The sequence below is a fragment of the Labrus bergylta genome, chromosome 4 (genome assembly GCF_963930695.1).
Source record: "Labrus bergylta chromosome 4, fLabBer1.1, whole genome shotgun sequence".
NCBI lineage: Eukaryota > Metazoa > Chordata > Actinopteri > Labriformes > Labridae > Labrus > Labrus bergylta.
The window spans coordinates 32,649,774-32,672,974 of record NC_089198.1 but is presented as its reverse complement, the minus strand read 5'-3'; the positions used below and the strand labels follow the sequence as shown (position 1 = coordinate 32,672,974).

Genomic DNA, 23,201 nt, shown 5'->3' with positions numbered 1-23,201 from the left:
AGTTAATTTCTACTTTAAAACTAAAATGTGTCGTTTTCATTTCAAGCGATACTTTGATTTCATTTTGAAATATTCAGTAAATAACCACAAAACAGTTCATCAGATATACACTCTGTCCTTAGAAAACAGCTTTAAAGGCTTTATATGTGATTTTTTGATCCAGCAGATGTCGCCCTTGAGCACCAGCATGAAACCAAAACAACTCGCGCTGCATTGTTGTGTTAGCATGCTAATGCTAGCGACCTTTATTATGCTCGTATCTTCACACTGCATGTAAATTTACCTGAAATGAGCGTGATCTAGAAACACAGTTAAGCAGTGAGTACAGTATGTTATTCTTCTTTTCTCTAGTCCCTCAATTAAACAACTTTTATACAAGAGGGGAGGAGTCAGCCGGCCGTCCTGGCGATGTAAACAAAGTGAAGATAGGACTCTGAAAACTCTGAAAACATCACAGACAGTGGGACTCGGGTGTTACACCCATTGTAGACAGTCATGACTCACAGAGTTATTTTCAGAGGATATACTTGATTTATATTACATTTAAGTGTGAAAAATCACATATAATAGACAAGCATATTTACAGTAGAGACCTCGTCAGTAAACTATGAGGGCAGAAACCAAAAAAACAAATAATTGTTCATTAATCGTAATCGAGGTAAAATGTTCCATTAATCGTGATATTGATTTGAGGTCATATCGCCCAGTCCTCTATAGGACAGACCTATACTAAAGCACATACACTTTAAAGCAAAGCTGACTGCATCAGAAAAAACAGCTTCATTTGATTAACATCAAAAACAATGTTGGAGTAAAACATTTTTCAAATTACTTTAGCTCCTGTCCTAAACCCTGACTTTCCCTCTCCGTGTATGACGAGCAGCTCCGTGACAGGCCATTATAAAAAATAAAAAAACCCTTTAAACCTCCTGGTTGGATGTAGTTTCTTGGCCCACCCTGTTACACCCACCAACAACATGTTAATGTGCGCCCAAGATTGGTTGGTTTTCATATTTCCAACTTCACCTGAACGCAGCGGGAGACAGGAGGTGGAGGCTGAACAACACGGAGAGAGGAGGGAGGAGGACAGATAGCTAGAGAGCTGTGAGCCTGTTTACCCGCAACTCCCCGATTTTATTTTAGGACATTTGCGCCACATATGACCCACACTTTAATCATCTTACTTCTCTTAACATGTGACTTCTTTAGCATTTCGTCGTATGATTCAAAAGATGACAGAAATGCGTGCCCGTGGTTAGCTCGGGTACCGTGAAGACAAAAGGGCATCTCCATAATCTCCGGATGAGACTTTCTGTGTTTGTGAACCAGCACCAGTCAGAACCGACCAACCGGTCCTGGTTACCGTGAAATCAGCGGGACAGCAACCGAGCAGCCTGAAAACATGAAGTTCACAGAGCATCTCTCGGCTCACATCACCCCGGAGTGGAGGAAACAGTACATCCAGTATGAGGTGAGTTAGCTTAAACCTTACCTCTGCTAGCCGCACAGCTAGCTCACTCACTGACTGACTAACCGGGGAGATAGTTTCCAGTTTTAAACCGGTTATTGTTTTTATCAGAACTGTTTTGATAGAGTAAGAGATGGCGTCCCTTTCTCTCCCCCCCCCCCCCCCCTGTCGTTATATAACAGGAAGAGAGGAAGTACTTCATCGCAAGGCCTGTAAATCAAGCAGCACACTTAACTGTCACCAGCTAGCAAACTAGACTAGCTGAACAGGTTTGTTTAGTAGCTGTCGGTCACCAGCTCCATTCATCCTACTGTGAAGACCCGGCCTGCACACCTCAGGGTCTCTCCTCTATAAGCTGCTTGGACTGTGTGTTAGGAGACAGACACAAGGCATTTGTCTGAGTCATCATTTATTTCTCTTGTTAACCATTCTGTCGCTCCCCAAATGCTGACTCAGCTTCAGGATCAGGATCAGGGTGGACGGGGTCACACGATGAAGGAGCTGCTGATGTTTCTATCTGCAATCTTTGAACTCGTAGACAGCTGTTCAAACATGATAATGTAACTGTTATCTTTGTGGGGGCTTGTATGACACACACACGGCTGACGATGTAAACAAATAGTTCAGAGGCAGCCTTCGCTTTTTTTTTACCTGTAAGTGTTGCATGGTTGTGCCTCTCACCAGTGGTGTAGTGGTGCCTAAAGAAGTGGGTATACTCTCTTTTTATGTGACCTATCCAGCAGATGATAATCAGCCTCTGTTATAAACAGTGACATGTAAGACTGCTTTTGAATATTTAGTTCGAGACAGCGTCGGGAAAGTCATCCCTTTGCCATCCTAGGAAAGAAAATTGCAGCATATCACGGATATTGTCAAATCAATCATTGGTGTGAATCAGAGGGGATTTAGAAGTGGGTATACCCTATGGAGACAGAAAAACAAGTGGGTATACTCCGTATAGCTGCGGATACCCTGCACTAAACTCCTGCCTATCACATTTGTCAAGGTTATATAGCTAATTTGATTGTAGTGATACAGTGATTTATATATTTATTTATTTTTAGCAGAGAATGGTGCAATCTGAGAGAGCAGAAGCTTTTATAAAGTTCTTCAAGAAAATATTTCAACACTACTAAGTGCCATACCAAACAAAGCTGGTCTATATGCTGGACAGATCCATCACCAGTAACACTAATCACTTTGTGTTTTGTTTCAATGTGAAAGACAACTCTCTAACGCCTTATCAATTGGCTAATTTTGTTTATTTGGTCACCTGTCACACCTACTGTACGTCAGTACGAGCTGTGAAGGACAGCAGTTAACTGTACATTGGTATGCCTGAAAAAGTTTTTGAACGAAGCAAAACAAACCACAACATTAGAGATGGGAATATCGGTTTTGGGTCCGATGAATTGACTTATTTTTACAAATCGGATATAGGAATGACGGTGCCATTCCACGTCACCGATCAAGAGAGACGGTTTAGCACTCACACAGTCTCACTTTGAAGACATTCAGACTGAACTGTAAGAAGTGCCCACAAATCGTCTCCATGACAACGTTAAGACAAGATGGAACAGCTCCTTCTATATGATCAAAAGTATAATTCTTACACTTCAGTTTAAACCATATAATTTGAAAACCTGACAGCTTTTGCTGCTTCCTGTTTATATGCAACCAGCAAAAAAGTCAAATACATTCCCTTGGACTACTTTAAATTTTTAAGCATTTGTATTTTGTTTTTTTGCTCTTTTAATAAGAATTGCATGGCTGGGTTTACTACAGCTGTGTAGACACATGATACCCACATGATACCAACAACAACAATTACACTATTTCATTATGGTTAAAATATCGGTTTCAGTATCGGACTCTGATTGGAACTGCAAAAATGTAGATCTTTTCATCTCTACACAACATAAGGCTGCAAATAAGATAAGATAAGATCATTCTTTATTGATCCCCAGTCGGGAAAATTCAAGTGTTGTAGCAGTAAAAGACAAGAAGAAGAGCATGCGTATGAGTACAAATAAATAATAATATATAGGAATGTATTTACAGCTATTATAAGCAAGTATTAAGTAAACTATACACCAATTAAGAAGTTAAATATACACTAAACACTATGCGTTGAGACATATGTGATGAAGGCAGACCGTAGGACCCACTGCTGCTTTACAGTCTTATGGCAGTGGGCACAAAGGAGCGCCTGAAGCGCTCTGTTTTGCACCTGGGGGGGATTAGACAAAGGCTGAAGGAACTGCCCATCTGCCACAGCTCTTCATGTAGAGGGTGAGAGGAGTTATCCAGGATGGATATGATTTTGTCCTTCATCCTCCTCTCACCCACTGTCTCCAAACTGTCCAGTTCCCGTCCCACTACAGAGCGGGCCTTCCTCACCAGCTTGTTCAGCCTGTTTGCCTCACCAGTCTTGATACCACCCCACCAGCACGCCACAGCAAAGAAGAGGGCACTGGCCACCACAGACTGGTAGAAGGTCTTCAGGAGTCTGTTGCAGACACTGAACGATCTGAGTCTCCTCAGGAAGAACATCCTGCTCTGTCCCTTCCTGAAGAGGGCGTCAGAGTTGTGAGACCAGTCCAGTTTATTGTTGATGTGGACCCCAAGGTACTTCCACTCTCTCTACTTCATCCCCCTGGATGATGACTAGGGCAGGGGGCCTCCTCTTCCTCCGGTAGTCCACTACCACCTTCTTGGTCTTGCTGATGTTGAACTTCAGGTGGTTGCTTTCGCATGTCCTATAGTCAATAATCAGGACAATTCATGATCAAAGACAGTTAAGACAGTTTATGTACAAACTTAGGTGCCAAGTTTGGTGCATGTGTGCCTGGTTAGCAGAACTTTATGCATTTACTTTGTTAAAATACCTTTTGATGCGCTGAAAGGGGTCAGCAGGAAGTAGAAAATAAATCATAAATAAATCAGCTTATCCTCTTCGAACTTCATCTGGTTATTGTGGAGCTGATAGCCTGATCTAAAGCATGATGTCATGGCAACAAGAAGTTAGTCACATATAGTATGGAATTGGATTTGTGTAGTCTGCATGATTTATAACAGCATAAGTTATAATATGTGAATGTTCCATGTTTGTGCCATGTTTGACACAAGGCGGTGTCCAGCAGAGATGAGGATTCGGCCGGTTTACATTTTCTCCACTTTTCTGTCAACTATTTCCACAACACTTTAATGTGGACTGGTTTCTTTCAGCTCTTGCAGTGTTTGGATAAACACAAGATGAGGCTTGTTGTTCCACACAGCTGTGAATCTGACCCTTGGCCCTGTTAGTTTTAGTCCTGGGAAGATCTGGAACAAAGGCCTGTGAGGTTTGCAGAGCAGTGCTGACTAGGGTTGTAACATGCATGTCATGTTTTCACATGGCAGCTGTGTTTAGTTCAGAAAGTAAGCTAGGCAGTAGAAAAAACAGAAGTGTATGCTGAGCTGTCATAATGTGATGTTTGCTGAGACAAAATGTCAGCTCTTTTATTGTCATGTCTGGGTAAAGCCTGACTTATACTTCTGTGTCGAATCTACACCATAGCATATGCTGTATTGGCGCAGCCCTGTACTCAAGCAGAAGACTACTTACGAAGCCTGATGTGCATCCCACAAAAACTAAAGTAAGCATTGAAACAACGCAGACCACAAGCCCTGAGATTGGTCCGCTGGAAAGCATTTTATTTCCAGCATTTGCAACATTCGCCCTTCCTCTGTCTCAACTAATTCAGCACTTCCTTCCATTTTTTTCTTTTTCGCAATAGTTGTAGAATAACCAACTGCTGCTCAATATTTATTATCTCAACTCCAACATAACACTTATTTTCAGTCGCTATGGTTTCCTGTACATGAAGAAGCAGAGAATGTGGCGTAACTGGAAACTGGCGATTTAACTAGTCTGGCGCGATGGGGGGCGTAGCTACTGCATAGATTTCAAGCAGAAGTATAAATCAGGCTTAAGGTTGTCAAAACATCTGATACTCTCTGATACTTTTCGGTGCTGTTTAATACCACCTTCTGAAAAAAATGCAATCTCCACGTCCACACCTAAACGTGCAGAAGTAGGTAGATTTCAGTCTTAATGCAGCAGAAGTCCCATTGGATCCTGCCCGCTGTGTGTGTCTGCTCGCTGTCACACCTGTAACCCTCAAACAGCCATGACCCAGACTGACTCTTCAAACTCACAAGTCATCAAAAGCCAATGTTTGAAGTCCTTTTTACATCTAGTAATGATGCACAAGCGATGTGTATTTTGCATATTAAGATGGACAGAGCAACAGGAAGCAAAGCCAAAATATGTAGAGCTCCTGCCAACCCCGCCTCCTCTATGTTAACAGATAGGACTACAAAATCAATAGTACCAGTTTTGGGTGCTCAGGAGTTAATTTTTCACTGCTGTGGTATCGCTGTTATCGTGACAACCCTAAGTCTGAGCTGTTATAAGCCTGACATTTTTAATTACTGCTACTATTTTCAGCAATGAGTATCGACCATTGTGCTTGTGCTGCTTTTTTCCTGATATTTTTCTGCTTAATGTGAGAGATATCATGATTCAGTCTGGAAAGCAGAACCCACTCAGACTTTGTTTGCTCAGAAACAGACTGGCTGCATTTCCTTATAATAACTTATGAGGAAACTGCTTTATTTAGAAAGATTCCTAGTGTGACTTCCAGACTGGAAGTGTGAGATATAAATGGCAAAAAATAATATCATTGTTTCTCTTTATTACTCATCGACTAGCTAGAAACACTTTGTGTCTGCATGTGTGTAGCACTAAGTCAGGGGCTTGGATATTTTTCTCAGCCAAACACTGGTAGCAGATTTTCCTCCACTGGTCAATGGCATGCTGTGATATTTTCTCTAACTATTTACTTTTTTCTATTTTTCTAAAATCAAGTCCTATATGTTACTCACACAAGCCCCCCTGATTCGTACCTCTTTGTCTCACTGCTGTCTTGTGCTGTTTCATTCTGTAAGCCAGTACTGATCTCAGAGGTCTAACTCCAAGCTTAATGAAACTGATAGAGGCATCCTCTGCATCTGACCCATGTGACTTTAAGGTGTAGTGTGAAAAAGGCCAGAGGAAAACGTCACTAGTATTCCTAATAACTAGCATGCATTTGCTGGCTGGCTGCACAATGGTTCACACATTGTCGTCATACTGTGGACGCCAATATTTGCTTTGCACATGTTGCAAAAGGTTGTCTGGATGTTATGAATGAGAACAGTTATATGTACAGGCACATTTACACTCAGCATGTGAACATTTCAATTTGAAGCCCTGGATTTATGGGGCATGCATTCTGGAAGGAGCAGAGAGTGAGACATTTTTATTTACATAAACTCGCGGTGATAAAGAAACAGCCTTTTTGCCATTTAGAATTAAATTAAGTCAGGGAGGGGATGTGTCACAAACACAGCTACTGTGTAAAACCAGCTGATGAGCATGGAGGATATTAGCATATTTAACATTCTACATTTATTATTATGAACCATTTTGAGTATTCCTTAATTGTTCTTCAGTGGTTTAAATATACTGTCAAGAACTTTTGGTTTGCGTCAACTTTGGTAAGAGATGAGAAACAACGTGCAACTTAACTTGTTTTTGATCTTGTCTTGTTATTTTTCAGAACATTTCATCCTGTTGTCACTCAATCAATGATTCTTTATTTGTTTAGCACCAATTCATAACAAATGTTATCTCGACACTTCTGGGATGTGAAGTATTAGCAGTTGCTCTTTTACTGGATTATTCATGAAGAAAGCCATCTTCAGGCATCATCTCACACTATCACTGATATTTGAATCAATGGAGAATAAAACTTGCAGATGATAAAAATAATTGTTCGTCGCAGACCAAACAATTTTTGTCATTAAATCTGCAAGTTTTATTCTCCATTGATTCAAATATTAAATTATCTCATTTTGATTATACTGAAAGTTGAACCCTCTGTTGATTTCTTATTTGAAGTAGTTCTAATATCTCATCTCTATAATTATCTTTAATAAATTCATTTATGGCAAAATGAGATAATTAAACAAATTAAGGAAAGCATTTGGCATCAAATCCAAACGCAGGATTACAGTCTGTTACATTTTGACTTGCAGGTCCTTTGAAACAACTTTTACAGCAAACAAAATCTTAAAGGTGAAGTCAGTTGCAGTTTTTGCCCCCAGAATCTCCACCCCCTCAGGACATGTGTACAAATACTGCTTGTACACGCTAGCACAAGCTAACCCCTGTTGTTCGGCTCCTGCCCGTCCAACAGAAAGCAGAACAACTCCACGTCCCCGGCTGAAAGCCAACAAAAGGTTCACCCTCGTTTTGGAATGAGCTTTATCTGCTTACTATGATTATGTTCTCTTCTTTGCCATTATTTCCACGGCTGTTATATTCGCTGGTTTGAATTGTGTCCAATCACTGAATTGAAGCACCTCCTAAATTCACCTGCTTCTTTCCCAGAAACGTCCTGAGTCAACCAAAACAAACCATAACATGAACATCCAGTCAGAGGACAGGATCTCTGCAGACACAGTCACCACCACACATGTACAGAAGTGATGATTGTGCAGCTTTACTTTGCCTTCCGACACTATCTCTAAAACTGGCTTTTCCTGCTTTCATACTGTTCTTTTCATAAACATTCAATTAAAACCAGTTCATACGTCAATTAAATGTTTTGACTTTCAGAGTAATGGTGGCCTGTTAAATCTCAACATAGAAACTGCTCAGTTCGATGGTTAAAGTTGTTGAAGCTCAGCTTGCAGTTTGCCTCAGTGTGCGTCACAACACATGACATCACATATTATAAAGCTGAGTTTCACTGGCATTAGAAACGCTTCCCTTGTATCTGCTTTGCAACACCCTCATGAAGTACTTAAAAACCTTGAGATCCAAGGTTTGTATATGACACAAACCGGAGCGAAATCCTGTTCTGACTTCAATAATCCTTCTGACAGTTTGGAGCTAAGAGAGAGAGTGGAAGGAATGTATGACAGAGATTAGACTGAAGAGGAGGGCTGGGAAAGCCGAGGAGTTAGTGAAGCGGATGAGAAATATGGAAAAATATATTATTAGAACGATCGTTTGTATCTGTATGTGTGATTTATTAATGCAGCCACTTCTATGCAGGAAGGTTTTATTGGTGCACTTTAACAATATGACATTTTTTTGGTGTTAGCGTCATAAACATGTCCATGCTTTACAAACTCAGAGCAAACTGTGAGATTATCAAAGTAAATTCAATTCATAATCCAGACTAAATCAACACAGATGGAGCAACAAAATCAGGAAGGAAAACTGACAGAAACAAGATCCCAAACTGTGTGAAAGTTCATCATTAATGCACCATGGACCTGCATATAATAACTCCTGTTTCTTCCCCTTGATTCTTTATTTTAAATATCTGGCTTGTCTGACAATATAAGACGTTATATTTCAGCTCTAGTCACAGACGTATCAAAGCTGTATGCTGTTTATAAACATGAATATGAAAACAAGAGTGAAAGCAATAAGTAGGCCGACGCTTCATTTATATCTTAAAGGAACAAAAAGTCATGTTGTAGAACTGTACAACTTTATAATATTTTTCATCATCATATATTTAATATGATGATGAATCAAACAGGACAGCCGAAGTGTTTGTCGTTCTCTCTACCTCCTCCTGAGGATCTACCTCGGTAAGAACAGTGAACCATCTTCACAAATCCTGCTTCATAGTTTCCCCCTCAGGTCCCCTCCCCCTCCAAAACATACAAACCTTTACATTGAACAGACCAAACGCTTACTAAAGTGTTAAAAACAATATTGCTCCTCAGCTGCTGCGTGTAGGGAAGCTTTTCCTTACATTAACTCGACCCCTTCCTCAGATAACTTGATACCCGCCCATGTCAATAAGAGCCTCACAATTCAGTTCCATTTAGATCAGTATGCTTCAGTAATAGACCGAGAGGACAGAAGTAAGATCATTCATTACAGTACCTCCTGATAGTTGTTTAATAACTACATGTGCATTATTTGTAGAGGTGTAGAACAAACTGTGGAAGGTCGTAAAACTGTTTACGCACTGTAAACAGTTTTAAGAATATCAACACAAAGTATTTATTCGAACACTTGTAAATAAATAGATCTTGCTTTAGAAATTAGATTTGTCTAGCTCTTGGTGGACAAGTTAATAAATCTTATCAATGAAGGCAACACACAGTCACATAAAAATACAGTCAACCATAAAAAGAGCACAGATCTGCTTATCTAGATGAATCCATTCAAATCAGTTCTATCTTTTGATTTTCTTGTGCTGAGAGCAGGTTGTGACGTCCATCTCAGACATTGCACACACACACACACACACACACACACACACACACACACACACACACACACACACACACACACACACACACACACACACACTCTCAGCCCCACAAATTTCTGGTCAAACATTGTGGTGAAACTGTTTGCCCAAGATGATAGCCACATTTCGTATATCTGATCAAGTGACGGGGTAACAAAACTGCAGTGTGTGTGTTGCAGAAGTGGGAAAGACACAGAAGTAGGGTAATCTGTGAGGATAAGCAAAGCGCTCTTCCTTCCTCCCTCTCTCGATCTGTGTGTGTGTTTTGTTTTGGAAACTTGCACCTTAGCACATGCTGAGCCAGCATACTGACAACACAAGCATAGACACACTTTACACAAGTACACACACATACACACACACTGCATGGGCCTCAGGAGAAGTGTGGGAAAGCATGAAGTTTTGCAGTTAAGTGTCTATCTGTGTTTGTGTGTTTTTTGCTGATGATGGCGAGACTAAGCACTATGCCACTGTGAATGATCATCATGTCTAAAGGGAGCTCTGTCTGTCTCTGTTTTTATTCCTCTTGGAGCAACAAAACAAGTTAAACAACCTCGCAGATCATTGAAATCCAGTCTGCAGCTTAATCCAAAGCATTGATCCTCATTGAAGATATCAAGCTTATTAGATGACAAAATGTTTCTGATGCCACTGAACAGCTTAACTGAGAGGTTTTATATCAACAGTCTCCTGTCCACCATACTTACTAATGAGTAGAAAAAAAGCTTATGAAGTTTAAGTTGGGCAGCCATTGTTCTTAAAGCTAGCATGTATACCTTGAGTTGCAATCATCAGAACCTCTGATGATGTAGACACTGATCTGTTCGAGAAAAATATTGGTGTCTGTCTATTCTAAAGGAAAGAAAAAACTCAGAAAACAGGCAAAATTGGGCACAATGTCTTTAAGTTGAGGGGAAGCATATGTTGTGCTTTGTCGTCTTTGAGCTGTGTCATGTTTCAGACTGAGCGGGATCACAGCGTCTGTGGGTAAACAATGTCATATCACTTTACAGAGTGTGGCTGAAGTTAGCAGTGCTTGTCACACCAGCCTTCGGTCCTCCCTGCAGGTTAACATTCACATTTCTGTGCTGAATGTGGCTACACGTTTTTGTCCGCCTACATACTTTATCTCTGTTTTGTAGATCAAAAATCTGCGCTGCTATTTGTCCCCTCTCCTTGTTTACATCCGGGCGATAGAGCGAGGAGAGAGGGCCTAATAACTGGGGCTACAGCCGGTCTATGGCTACGCCCCGGGCTGCTTTGAGCACAACATTTGACTGACATTGTCAGCCAATATATACAAATATTTATACTTCATGTAACAGACTTGTACATTTGGGGTGGACTAGCTTGGGTGAGAACATTTAATTATTTATTCGGCTAGTCACGCACATCTGTGTGTCAGAGCAGCGGACAGACTGGAGTCAGTCAATCAATCAATCAAAATGTATGTCATCTAACTATTCATCTGTCCATCAAAATTATTTTTGGCCATGTCAAATTTCCAAAAATTGTCAGGTGGAGTTTCATGTGTGAACCTAAACAGAAGTATTTTGTCCTGGGTTTACCTGGACTTTCTCTCTGAAGTAAATTCTCTGTGTGACGTTGGGATGATCTGATGTGTGGATGCATTCACATCAGTTCACTGCAGGCGAGTGGGAGGTGTTAATGACTTTTATCACATGACCAGTGAGCAACTGGTGTGATCATGGCGCACGTGATAAAACAGCTTCATACCCTTTGGCATTCCAGTAAGTTATTTTCCCTGCACCGATTGGTTGATACATTGAAAATGTACAATTAAAAATAGTATTGATATAAAGGCAATAGATCTGTTGTTGTAGTGTGGAAATCTGTCATCCACCTCGCCTGACAGTTTCTTGAGTGCATGTGTGAAAACAGTTTTAGAGAAACAGAAGGTCTGAAAGTGGATCTAGTTTCTGCTTTGCACATGCATATCTGCACTTGAGTGAAAGAAGCTGTGATACTGGGAGTTAAAAGGAAATACGGTTAGGACAGAGGAGGTAAAAGCATTGGTAACTGACATGAAAGACACCCTCAGAGGAAGACTGAATTCCTTGAATGTTTTTAAAACGTCCACCTCCTCTACCTGCTGTGTGATCAACTCTAAGTGATCAATGACAGTTAGATTGATCCATTGCTCTTTACAGCTCAATGGATTGTATGTGACCATCCTGTATATTATGTGTTCTATATATGTTATCTCTTTGTGTTTTCAGCCTCGGCCTTTCACAGCAGTATGTGAGAAACAGCTATTCAATCATTTACTCTTTGATATTTGAGCAGATTTTTTCTTCTAGAGACTAAAACAAACTTCACCAGTGGGCCCATTGAAACAAAATGTGAATCTTTATTACCACACTTAAGAATAGGAGGCATCTTACCGTCCTCCTACTGATTTCTTTTGTAAATCTTTCCTTTGTTGGGCTGTGGATAGCTGTTTGTTTGTTGTTTGTGTTGTTTATTATCATAGTGTTGTAGTGGCAGTTTCAGCGGTCAGTATTGGCTGGCTGTTAGGGCTGCAACATGACCTTGACTTGTTCTGCTGTTTTCCCGCAGCAGACTGCTCTGCTGCTCTTTGCCTGGCTGGCTGGCAGGCAGGCTGACATACAGTGAGGCCATTGTGGTCTTGTGCTTGTCTGGCATTTTCAAACACTGACCGCTCTACTATCTCATCCTTGAGCATGAGCGGATAAAGACGGAGTCTGTCCTGCTACTACTCACTGAGACTGAATGACTGTCTTCTACTCGCCCTCTCCAGAGCAGGGACACACTGCAGAATAATCTGCAGATTTACTTACACAGAGGATGAGAGAGTGACTAGCTGCAGTACTGCATAATCAAAGGACAGATGGGCAGCTGGGAAGGCAAAATAATCAAAACAAATGGACATTTAGAGATGCATTTCCAGGTCATTGGAACACATAAAAATCAATAATAGAGATCGATCAAATGTCCTCACTACAGGCTATTTTGTCCTGGACTGTGGGCAAGCTAAGTTGTGGGCAAGAGATGTCATCGGAGGGAAAATGTTCCCCAATGGTAAACAAGCTCATGTTACACAGGTTTTACCTATCAATATATATAGAAAAAAACACAAGCTATCATTTGTCAATGCAGTGCCTATTCACATTCAATCAGTTTGACTGAAGACATTAGATATAATTTAAGTGTTTAAGTGCAGCAGACTGTTTCAAAAGATGGATGACAGGGCGACGGAAGCACAGTGGTTAGTGCGCACGGCCCGTATATAGAGGCTATAATCCTCCAAGCAGCCGGGTTAGAAAACCCCATTCTCTCTCTCTCCCGATTTTTAACTCTATCCACTGTCCTATCTCTAATATAAAGGTACAAATAGACCCAAATAAATATCAAAAAGATAGATGGAAATGACAATACCTCAAAATTAAAGGCAAAACATCTCAATTGCCCCCTGGTGACTGGCTGCAGAATAAGTCATAAGGCCTGCATCCTTTATGTAAACATGCAACATAGGTCACACTACAAATCAAAACATTGGGATAGACATCTCATTTAGCAAGCCATGTGTTTTTTTCTCTCAGTCAGACTCGGCTTTTCAGCAATTGTTGGCCACCCATGTCAAGTATTTTAAGGGGCAGGTTAAATCATTTTGAAACAGGAGCTACTAGTTAAACAAGTATAGGCTCTGCATTGACAGTTTTCCACACATGAACAACACTGTTGTTGCTTTCTCTGATTTCTTTATTAGATGTCCAAAACCAAATTTTTCCTTTCAATTGCGATGCTTACATCGAGATATCAGTAAACATCAACTTCAGATCCACTACCAGTGTGACATTTAAAAAAGAATATCAATAATAGCTGTAAACTGCTCACCCTTTAGAGAGGTTATGTGGTTGATATTATTGTTGAATTAAACAAATACAGAATAAATTCCATAAAAGTATTTGCTCTAAATTTCACTGCCAGTTAAATTTTCTGAAAAACAATAAATAAAATAGGAATTAAAAAAATCTGCAAAACAGCACAGATGTGAAAACAAAAGTACAATTACACACAACTTAGCCTCAGCCTTTCTTCTTACTCTTCCAGACTTGCTTAGTTTGCAGATTGTCAGGAAAAATACAGATTTTCAAAGTGAAACTGCTTCAAGCAGCTCTGACTCACTTTGCATGCTCTCCTTGCACTGTCAGTGTTTCTTATTGTAACAAGACTAATAACTAGAGGTGGGCGGCATGCCCTGAAATTTACATTACCAGTGTTTCCCCTAGGTTTACAGTGTTGGGGGGGTGGGGACAAGCCGACATGCCGACACTACGACACGGCGACAAGACGACACGACGACACAAACACTTGAAGGAATCTTGGTGTTCATGTGTTACTTTTAATGACAGATGTCCTTTTCTATCAGAAAGGTATGACTTCTTTCCCTGACAAAAATAAATCTTAAAAAAAAAAAATATATATATATAATTTTCTTTCTTTTTTTTTTTTTACTTGACCTTCAGGGGGGCGGGCTGCCCCCCAATATAATGGTAGGGGAAACACTGCATTACGGTTCTTTTTATAGTAACATTATTATATCGCAGTATTACAGAATTGAAAAAGATCTTTCATGTGATTGTATGTTCAACCAACACGACCCCCTTTCTCCCCCTCAAACAAGCCTGTGATGCATGAGACCAGACAAAGGTGTCACTTTGAGTCCACTTCTGTTGTAGCTTGTGACTGAATCTGTTGTAAGTCTCTCCTGTGATGTTGTGTTAAGCTGCTGCTGAAAGCACCACATTCCTGATATGGCTGTTTCATAAAAAAGCATTTCAACAATATAATAAGTGGGAACTTTATTGTGACCAGTTTGTCAGAAATGAAATGTGTAAATTGTCAAATTAACCGAGCTTTAGCGGAGCTACAATTAGCAGCAAGTAGGGAGTAACGGTACTTACAGCTGATGACCACGAGTCATAGCCTCAGCCCAATTCTTTAAGTCATCTTGGAGTTGAGTTGAAACGCACCTTCAGCAGGTAGACCCGTTGTCATGGAGACGCAGTGAACACAGCTCTGCTCTTCAGTGTCAGAGGGAAACCTGCAAAAGACTGAACTCAATTTGAGCCATTGTCTTCACAAATTGCTTTATCACACTTCATTTACTTAAACGCCACCGATGCTGGTAGGTTGAGCAAACGCTGGCATCGATGTTGACTTGAGTCCTCTACAACACAACCGGCAATGGCGGTATTCAGAAAACCATGTTGTGGCACAACACAATACCAGAGACGGTATTGAAACAGTTAGACTGCCCACCCCTACTAATAACCTGAAATGTGTTTTTTTCCCTCTCTAAATGAATAATTGAGGACAGAAGCTGTGGCTGGCCTGATCATAGACAACATTGGAAAGGCCTCCCTGCAGAATGTAGAGGGTTGGCAGTAACTTGGTGTCCAAATTGGCGGGAAAGGCAAGGTTGACTTACACTTAAGACACTTGGTGAATTTCCAGGTGTCTCTTTAAAAAGTGAGGATATTCTACTTCTGGTCTAGTAATAGCATCCTGAAGGGAGAAACATTTTCTAGTACAGAAACAACAGAACAAGCTGTTCAGCTGAACATGAAGGGGCTGCTCTTTATCTTTCCCAATATTGATTGCAGGTGCTACAAGAAGAATCATTAAGGTTGTTCATGGTAATCATGGTTTCCAGGATTTGGCCACGATGATTTGGATGATTTAGATTTAGAGGAATAAAAAGTCAAGAGGAATATATTTCAGATATTTAAATTATTCATTTTTCTCTCTCGTCATGTCGTAGGCTTTCAAAGAGATGCTGTACGCTGCTCAGGACCAGGCCCCGTCCATTGAAGGTATTTCATGTACACACACGCGCACACACACACACACACACACAAGCAGACTCGCATACAAGGAGTACGCTCCAACATTGGTTGGTCGTTAAGGATGTTACTATGTGTTAATGTGAACCAAATATAGTTAGGTGCTCTGAGACCATTAGAATTCTAATTAGGGGGCTTGAAATTATTTATTAGGAATAACCCCTTGAGATGGGTCATCTCTTTTTACAGGGGGTCCTAGAATACAGAAATGTACAAAGCACAGAAAAAGTAGACAGGACGTTTGACAGCACAAGACGAGAAAGAAGAAAAAAAAAAACAGCAACAAAACAAACGACTTAATGTTGAATGAAGATACATAATCCGGGGAACCTACTCAAGGCAGAACATAAAATGGAGTGGATTGTCCACTCACAGGTCATAAACAAAGACAGTGAAATATAAAATAAAACTTGATAATAATATTTTAGAGATGAAAAGACGAGACATTTTTGAACAATTGGAGAGATGAAATCCACCGAAAATGAACAGATAAACTATTCCAATCTGAGGGAGCTTTAAACATGAAGGCTTTCTTGGCTGTTGCTTTTGAGACTGTTAATTTAATTTAATTTAATTTAATTTTATATATAGTGCCAGATCACAACAGATTCAAATATCATTTCTTAACTCAAGCAAGCAGCACTTTCCTTCTAAAAGCCAAATCAAAACACACTTTCAGAGCCTTAAAATTATCATGTATCAGCACACTTGTCTTTGATATAACTCAAGTTTTTGAGTTTAAATAGTTTAAGAGTGGATTCATCTTTGAGTCCTTCCTGGTGGTGCGTTCAAGTGCTGTCCTGAAAGTAGAGTATATTTTGATGTTTTGACACACAAGAGATGCTGTCATAAGTTTAAATATAAGTTTCTATAACTTATCATTTTTCTGATCCATAGAGGAGAAGGACCTGTATACTGGTTTATAAGGATGTAACATATCAAAACCTCATGCTGCGATAAAGAGTCCCTTTAATAAAGAAAAAAAAGATGCACCAGCTTGACTTTGTAAACAAATCAGTCAAACTTACAGTTTAACACCTCTCATTATTTCTAACCTTCGCTGTAGTACTTCCTGCTGACCTCGTAGGTTAGGTTGACGTTTCCTTTAGAGTATTCGGCATGGCTGGACTTTATCCCTCGCTTTCTAAAATTAATCGTGGTGATGAATTGCATGTGGCTTCTTAAATTTCATGTATTTCCTGAGGTTTAGGTCACCGCAGTCTGGCAGTATCTGCATATTGTTTTTTGTTTGTCTCATATCTTGACACGGGGAAACTAAAATGCTTCCACAGGTCAGGTTTAAAAGCAGCTGGAGAATCTACAATTTCAAAATGGTCTCTCTTTTCTCCCTCTCCACTAACATCGGCGTGTGCCATTTTTGCAGAGTGCAGAGGATGATGAGGGCACAAGGCATGATGGTCTTGTAGTTCCCACTTTCCTCTGCTCTGCTCCACTGCAGATGAAACAAAACTACACTTTTTTTGCCTTGAAGACCTATTGTTGCATACCGTCACAGATCCACAATCACCGTTTTTCATAAATAATATGAAGTTCAAACATGGGTTGCTAGTCTACAGCTACAGCAGGTCAAAACAAAATGAAACAATTCAAAAACTGCTGTAATGGCACCTTCTTCTTGAAATGCTTGTTTTGCAACACCCAGTAAGGCAGCAAGATTGGCACATGCAATCTTTAAACGTTTCCAATGACTTTTTTTATGTGGTGCTGCCTCATGCTGCATTATTGCTTAATTATGTGTCTTGTAAGATTCACTTACAACAGCCACAGAATGACCAAAATGTGAGGCTCCAAAGAGTCTTTAAATGTCTTTGAACCAGTTGTTAGAGGCCTTATTTTTAATCGTGTAATAACAGGCCTCGGCATGCTCGTGCATTGCACTCTTTAAGCAATACAGCAACTGGGACTGGCCCTCTTTGTCTTGTTCTGGTCTTTTTCCTTTCATATTAAGCCTGATTTACAGAGGTGGGTAAAAAAATCGATTCAGTACAGTATCGCAATATTTTGTGTGGCAATATTATATCGCCTCATGGCAGCCGAGTATAGATATTTTGATGATGTTGTATGATGTTTTGGTTATACTTTTTCATTTTTAACTGCTGAAGGGGTTTAACAATTCATTTTGAACAAGTCACATTGTTAAGAATTCATGTTAAAGTTCAGACTGAAATACAAATAAACAGACTGAAGTGAGATGAACAGACTGAAAATGTCATCTGATTTAGTGTAGTGGACATAATATGCAGTTAAAAAAGTTAAATCGCAATATATTGTATCTCAATTCTCAGCATATCGCAAAATGTTATAAATTGCAATAGAATCGTATCGTGTCTTGCGATAATATCGTCGTGGGATTTGGTGTTTTCCACCCCTACTGATTTACTGTATACGTCTGCGTCGAATGTACGCCATAGCTAAGGTCACAGGTTTGTTTAGCCCTGTACTGACGAAGAAGCCTTCAAACATAGCCTGACGTGCACCTCCTTCAAAATATAACTACCCATCTAAATGACACAACCACAAGCACCTGTGATTGGTTGGTTGGGTAGCATTGTATTTTCTGCATACAACACTTCCAGTATCACCGCCATTTTAAAATTATGCAGAAGGAAAACCCTAAAAGCCAGTATAATCAACTACTGCTAGATATTTATCATAATGCGCTCAGTTACGAAACTAGCCATATAACTAGCAAATCTGACTGGGAACATGGGTTTGGAGGCGAAGTATTGCAGAGCTACACTGACACACCAAGGCACATTGAGGACGGCGTAGGCCACTATGGCGTTCATTTGATGCAGAGGTATAAGCCAGGCTTTGTTCTTACAAAATGTGGTTTGAGTGATCTCTATTTTTTAGAGATATCATGCAGTGGAACATAATATCGTCTGGTGAATCTCTGCCAGCCACAAAACAACATACAGGGATGTGGTTCTCTTTATCTGGAGGTCCAGATTTATGAACTGAAATGTTGAATTTGTTAATTTTTTAAAAATTCTTAGAAGATTTTCATCTTAGACTGAAGAATCGTTCTCTACTGCTCGAGTTTGTGTAGCATCTCTGAGCTAGGCGTGTGATCAGAAAGAGAGAGAGAGATTTTTTATGAACTCTAATTTTTACTGCGTCATTACAAGTCTGCCCACACAGAACTCATCTGTTGTGATAACAGAATTGTGAAGTGAAACTCTGTAAACAGTAGTTGTGTTGTTTGGGCAGCTTTAGCGTACAGAGTGACAGCCAATCGTTGTTTTAAAGAACATACTGAGCTAGATGGATTTATGTGGTCATCTTCCGGAGAGAAAGATTCAATTCAAGATCCATTAGTGGACATTCTCCTCTCACTTCACCTGTTCTGTATCTGTTTAAATCTGTTTAAACCTGTTTAAACTGGATGTTGTGGGTCAGGTTTTTTACCCTATGACTCAGGCTCAGTGAGCTACATGCAGCCTTGTGTCTGTGTCTCCCTACGTAGTGTCTGTGTTATATACAGTCGTCTCTGATGGGGTGCTGTTTGTTCCATAACCATCCTCTGACTAATGAATAAACAGACATTTTTTTCAGTCATTTTTTTCTAATTTCCTCTTTGGTTTCTTTTTAAAGTTTCTCGGAGGAACAACGGAAAGCAATAATGTTTGGGAAATGATTCATGATGTATACAGGAGTCAAGAAGTCTTCATATTCTCAGGAAATCAGCTGTTTTGTAAACTTCCTTTTAGTACAGATGTATAGTTGCATCTTTCTTCATGTAGATGTTAGCTTTTCATGTAGATGTTAGCTCTTCAGTTAGATGTTAGCTCTTCAGGTAGATGTTAGCTCTTCAGTTAGATGTAGATGTTAGCTCTTCATGTAGATGTTAGCTCTTCATGTAGATGTTAGCTCTTCATGTAGATGTTAGCTCTTCATGTAGATGTTAGCTCTTCATGTAGATGTTAGCTCTTCATGTAGATGTTAGCTCTTCATGTAGATGTTAGCTCTTCATGTAGATGTTAGCTCTTCAGTTAGATGTTAGCTCTTCAGGTAGATGTTAGCTCTTCAGTTAGATGTTAGCTCTTCAGGTAGATGTTAGCTCTTCAGTTAGATGTAGATGTTAGCTCTTCAGGTAGATGTTAGCTCTTCATGTAGATGTTAGCTCTTCAGGTAGATGTTAGCTCTTCAGTTAGATGTTAGCTCTTCAGGTAGATGTTAGCTCTTCAGGTAGATGTTAGCTCTTCAGTTAGATGTAGATGTTAGCTCTTCAGGTAGATGTTAGCTCTTCAGGTAGATGTTAGCTCTTCAGGTAGATGGTAGCTCTTCAGGTAGATGTTAGCTCTTCAGGTAGATGTTAGCTCTTCAGGTAGATGTTAGCTCTTCATGTAGATGTTAGCTTTTCATGTAGATGTTAGCTCTTCAGGTAGATGTTAGCTTTTCATGTAGATGTTAGCTCTTCAGGTAGATGTTAGCTCTTCATGTAGATGTTAGCTCTTCATGTAGATGTTAGCTCTTCAGTTAGATGTTAGCTCTTCAGGTAGATGTTAGCTCTTCATGTAGATGTTAGCTCTTCATGTAGATGTTAGCTCTTCATGTAGATGTTAGCTCTTCATGTAGATGTTAGCTCTTCAGGTAGATGTTAGCTCTTCAGGTAGATGTTAGCTCTTCAGTTAGATGGTAGCTCTTCAGGTAGATGTTAGCTTTTCATGTAGATGTTAGCTCTTCAGGTAGATGTTAGCTCTTGATGTAGATGTTAGCTTTTCATGTAGATGTTAGCTCTTCAGTTAGATGTTAGCTCTTCAGGTAGATGGTAGCTCTTCATGTAGATGTTAGCTCTTCATGTAGATGTTAGCTCTTCAGGTAGATGTTAGCTCTTCAGGTAGATGTTAGATGTTAGCTCTTCAGGTAGATGTTAGCTCTTCATGTAGATGTTAGCTCTTCATGTAGATGTTAGCTCTTCAGGTAGATGTTAGCTCTTCATGTAGATCTTAGCTCTTCAGGTAGATGTTAGCTCTTCAGGTAGATGTTAGCTCTTCATGTAGATCTTAGCTCTTCAGGTAGATGTTAGCTCTTCAGGTAGATGTTAGCTCTTCAGGTAGATGTTAGCTCTTCAGGTAGATGTTAGCTCTTCATGTAGATCTTAGCTCTTCAGGTAGATGTTAGCTCTTCAGGTAGATGTTAGCTCTTCAGGTAGATGTTAGCTCTTCATGTAGATGTTAGCTCTTCATGTAGATCTTAGCTCTTCAGGTAGATGTTAGCTCTTCAGGTAGATGTTAGCTCTTCAGGTAGATGTTAGCTCTTCATGTAGATGTTAGCTCTTCAGGTAGATGTTAGCTCTTCAGGTAGATGTTAGCTCTTCATGTAGATCTTAGCTCTTCAGGTAGATGTTAGCTCTTCAGGTAGATGTTAGCTCTTCATGTAGATCTTAGCTCTTCATGTAGATCTTAGCTCTTCAGGTAGATGTTAGCTCTTCATGTAGATCTTAGCTCTTCATGTAGATCTTAGCTCTTCAGGTAGTTGTTAGCTCTTCATGTAGATGTTAGCTCTTCATGTAGATCTTAGCTCTTCAGTTAGATGTTAGCTCTTCAGGTAGATGTTAGCTCTTCAGGTAGATGTTAGCTCTTCAGTTAGATGTTAGCTCTTCAGGTAGATGTTAGCAAAGTTAACAAAGTTAGGTTAAGTCCTTTATACCTTCCAGATCAACCCATTTTTTCTGCAATTTAAATTTCTAAAACCCTTTTCACACACACGGAAATCCTCTAAAAAGCTCAGGAGATTACCCGGAGGGGGCTTTATATGTGAACAGCTGAATTTATTTGTTTGGACTTCACCCGAAGTTTCTCCTGCCAGACCCCTAGTATTTTTTCCGCAGCACTTCCAAGTGAGCTGATGTTAGAGCGCCGCAGGTTATTCTCCGGTGAATTCAGATTGAGCTAATAGGAGGGAGGGTGACGTTTATATTCTGTTACTGCTGCATGGTGCATAAAGTGTCTGCATGCGACCACTACGATCTCCGTGCACATAATTAGGCTTGTGTCATTCCACTCATTCCTCCACATTGCACCATGGACTCCATCTTTGTATAGTCCTCTCTGTGTGAGTGACTTATCAGCTCCTCTGTTTAACAAAGTATTGTCTCTTAAACTGATGCACACCTCTGCACTGTTTGTCCAATGTGTGAGAGTAACGCATGATGTTGCTGAAAAATGGACCTAAAAAACATCAATTGTGAACAGAAAAGTATAGCCTATCACAGAGACAGACATGTCATAATGGTCATAATGATAATAATCATGATGTAGTGAGCCGAGACACGATGAGAAAAGAGTAGAATAAGTCCAAAAAGGGATAAGGAGATTACTGTAGTCTGCCTGTGGCGACTGTTTGTGTGTTTGTGCACTGGTGTGGGAGAGAGAGGGAGAGGGAGTGGTCCCGGCCCTCCAATTTAGTTAATTTGGTGTCTTGTTTAAAAGCAGCCCGTCTGAAACACAGTGAATCACTGAGTGTGCCGAGTCCGGCTCCAAACCACCTGCCCTGCCTGTTGTTTGGTTGTTATTGACGTGACAACAAGTTTGTGGTTGGACACACAGGTTCTCCATATCCACTGTTTAATTAAAGTTTACACAAATCTGCCCAAGCTTCTGATCTCAAGCATCAAAGACGATTAAAATGACAGGATCGTGTTCTTGTGAGACACACATAAATGATGTCATGTGACTTTTTATGGATGTTTTTGAAAACAATGATTAGGCCCTATAAAAAAATATTGTTATATATATATATATATAGATTCAGTTGTTTTTCCTCCCAACATTCATGTTACTTTTCTAAATGTTCTCCTGTTCTCATCAAAAGAGCCTCAAATCTTGTTGTTGTGTATGAACACACTTCACTTTAATTGACCCTGTGCACACATATACACCTTCACCTCTGATCTCTTATGACACACACACACACACACACACACACACACACCCTGCCTCTTTGTGTTTCTCTCCCTGGAACATTATTTGTTTGCTCTGTTGACTTTCTTCATCAGTGTACGTTTTTGTAAGTTTTAAGGAAACAGCTAAACATGCATGATTCTGTTTTCATAAAAGTCAGTGAGCCACTTGAGGAGGAATGACATAGCATATAGAAACCAATGTGTTACCAAGTGACGTCAGCACCAACCCGTTGCACTTACAAGCTTTTATAAACTCAAGGACTCAAGTAAGCCTACATGAAACAGGAGACGCCATGATAGGTGCATTCACTTGTGTGTCTGTCTGCAGAGTGTTTGGTTGTCAGGACAGACAGGTAGAGGAACAGAGATGTTCTCCACTTAATCAATGGCTGATGGCCTCATACGTTTGGAAATACAAAATAATTAACAATTAAATACACCAAATTTGGAGCTTCTGTGAACTATCTCAGGTAGTTGATGAATCTTGAATCTTTTTTTTCTTTCTAAAAAATATGTTTCAATAATAAAAGCTGCTCAAAGAA

The 23,201-nt window shown here is 40.0% G+C and overlaps 1 protein-coding gene across 2 annotated transcripts in view; it reads left to right on the top strand.

Moving 5' to 3' along the window:
- The first annotated feature begins 1,040 nt into the window (after positions 1-1,040).
- Positions 1,041-23,201, top strand: part of LOC110002260 (xenotropic and polytropic retrovirus receptor 1 homolog) — a 41,650-nt gene continuing 19,489 nt past the window's right edge. Inside the window, exons 1-2 of one of the 2 annotated variants that reach the window (XM_020657842.3) lie at positions 1,041-1,471; positions 15,647-15,698. In XM_020657842.3, coding sequence (XP_020513498.1) covers positions 1,403-1,471; positions 15,647-15,698 — 121 coding nt within the window. In that variant the 5' untranslated portion in view covers positions 1,041-1,402. The remainder of the gene's footprint in view (positions 1,472-15,646; positions 15,699-23,201) is intronic. The other variant, XM_020657841.3, reaches the window with a different exon arrangement.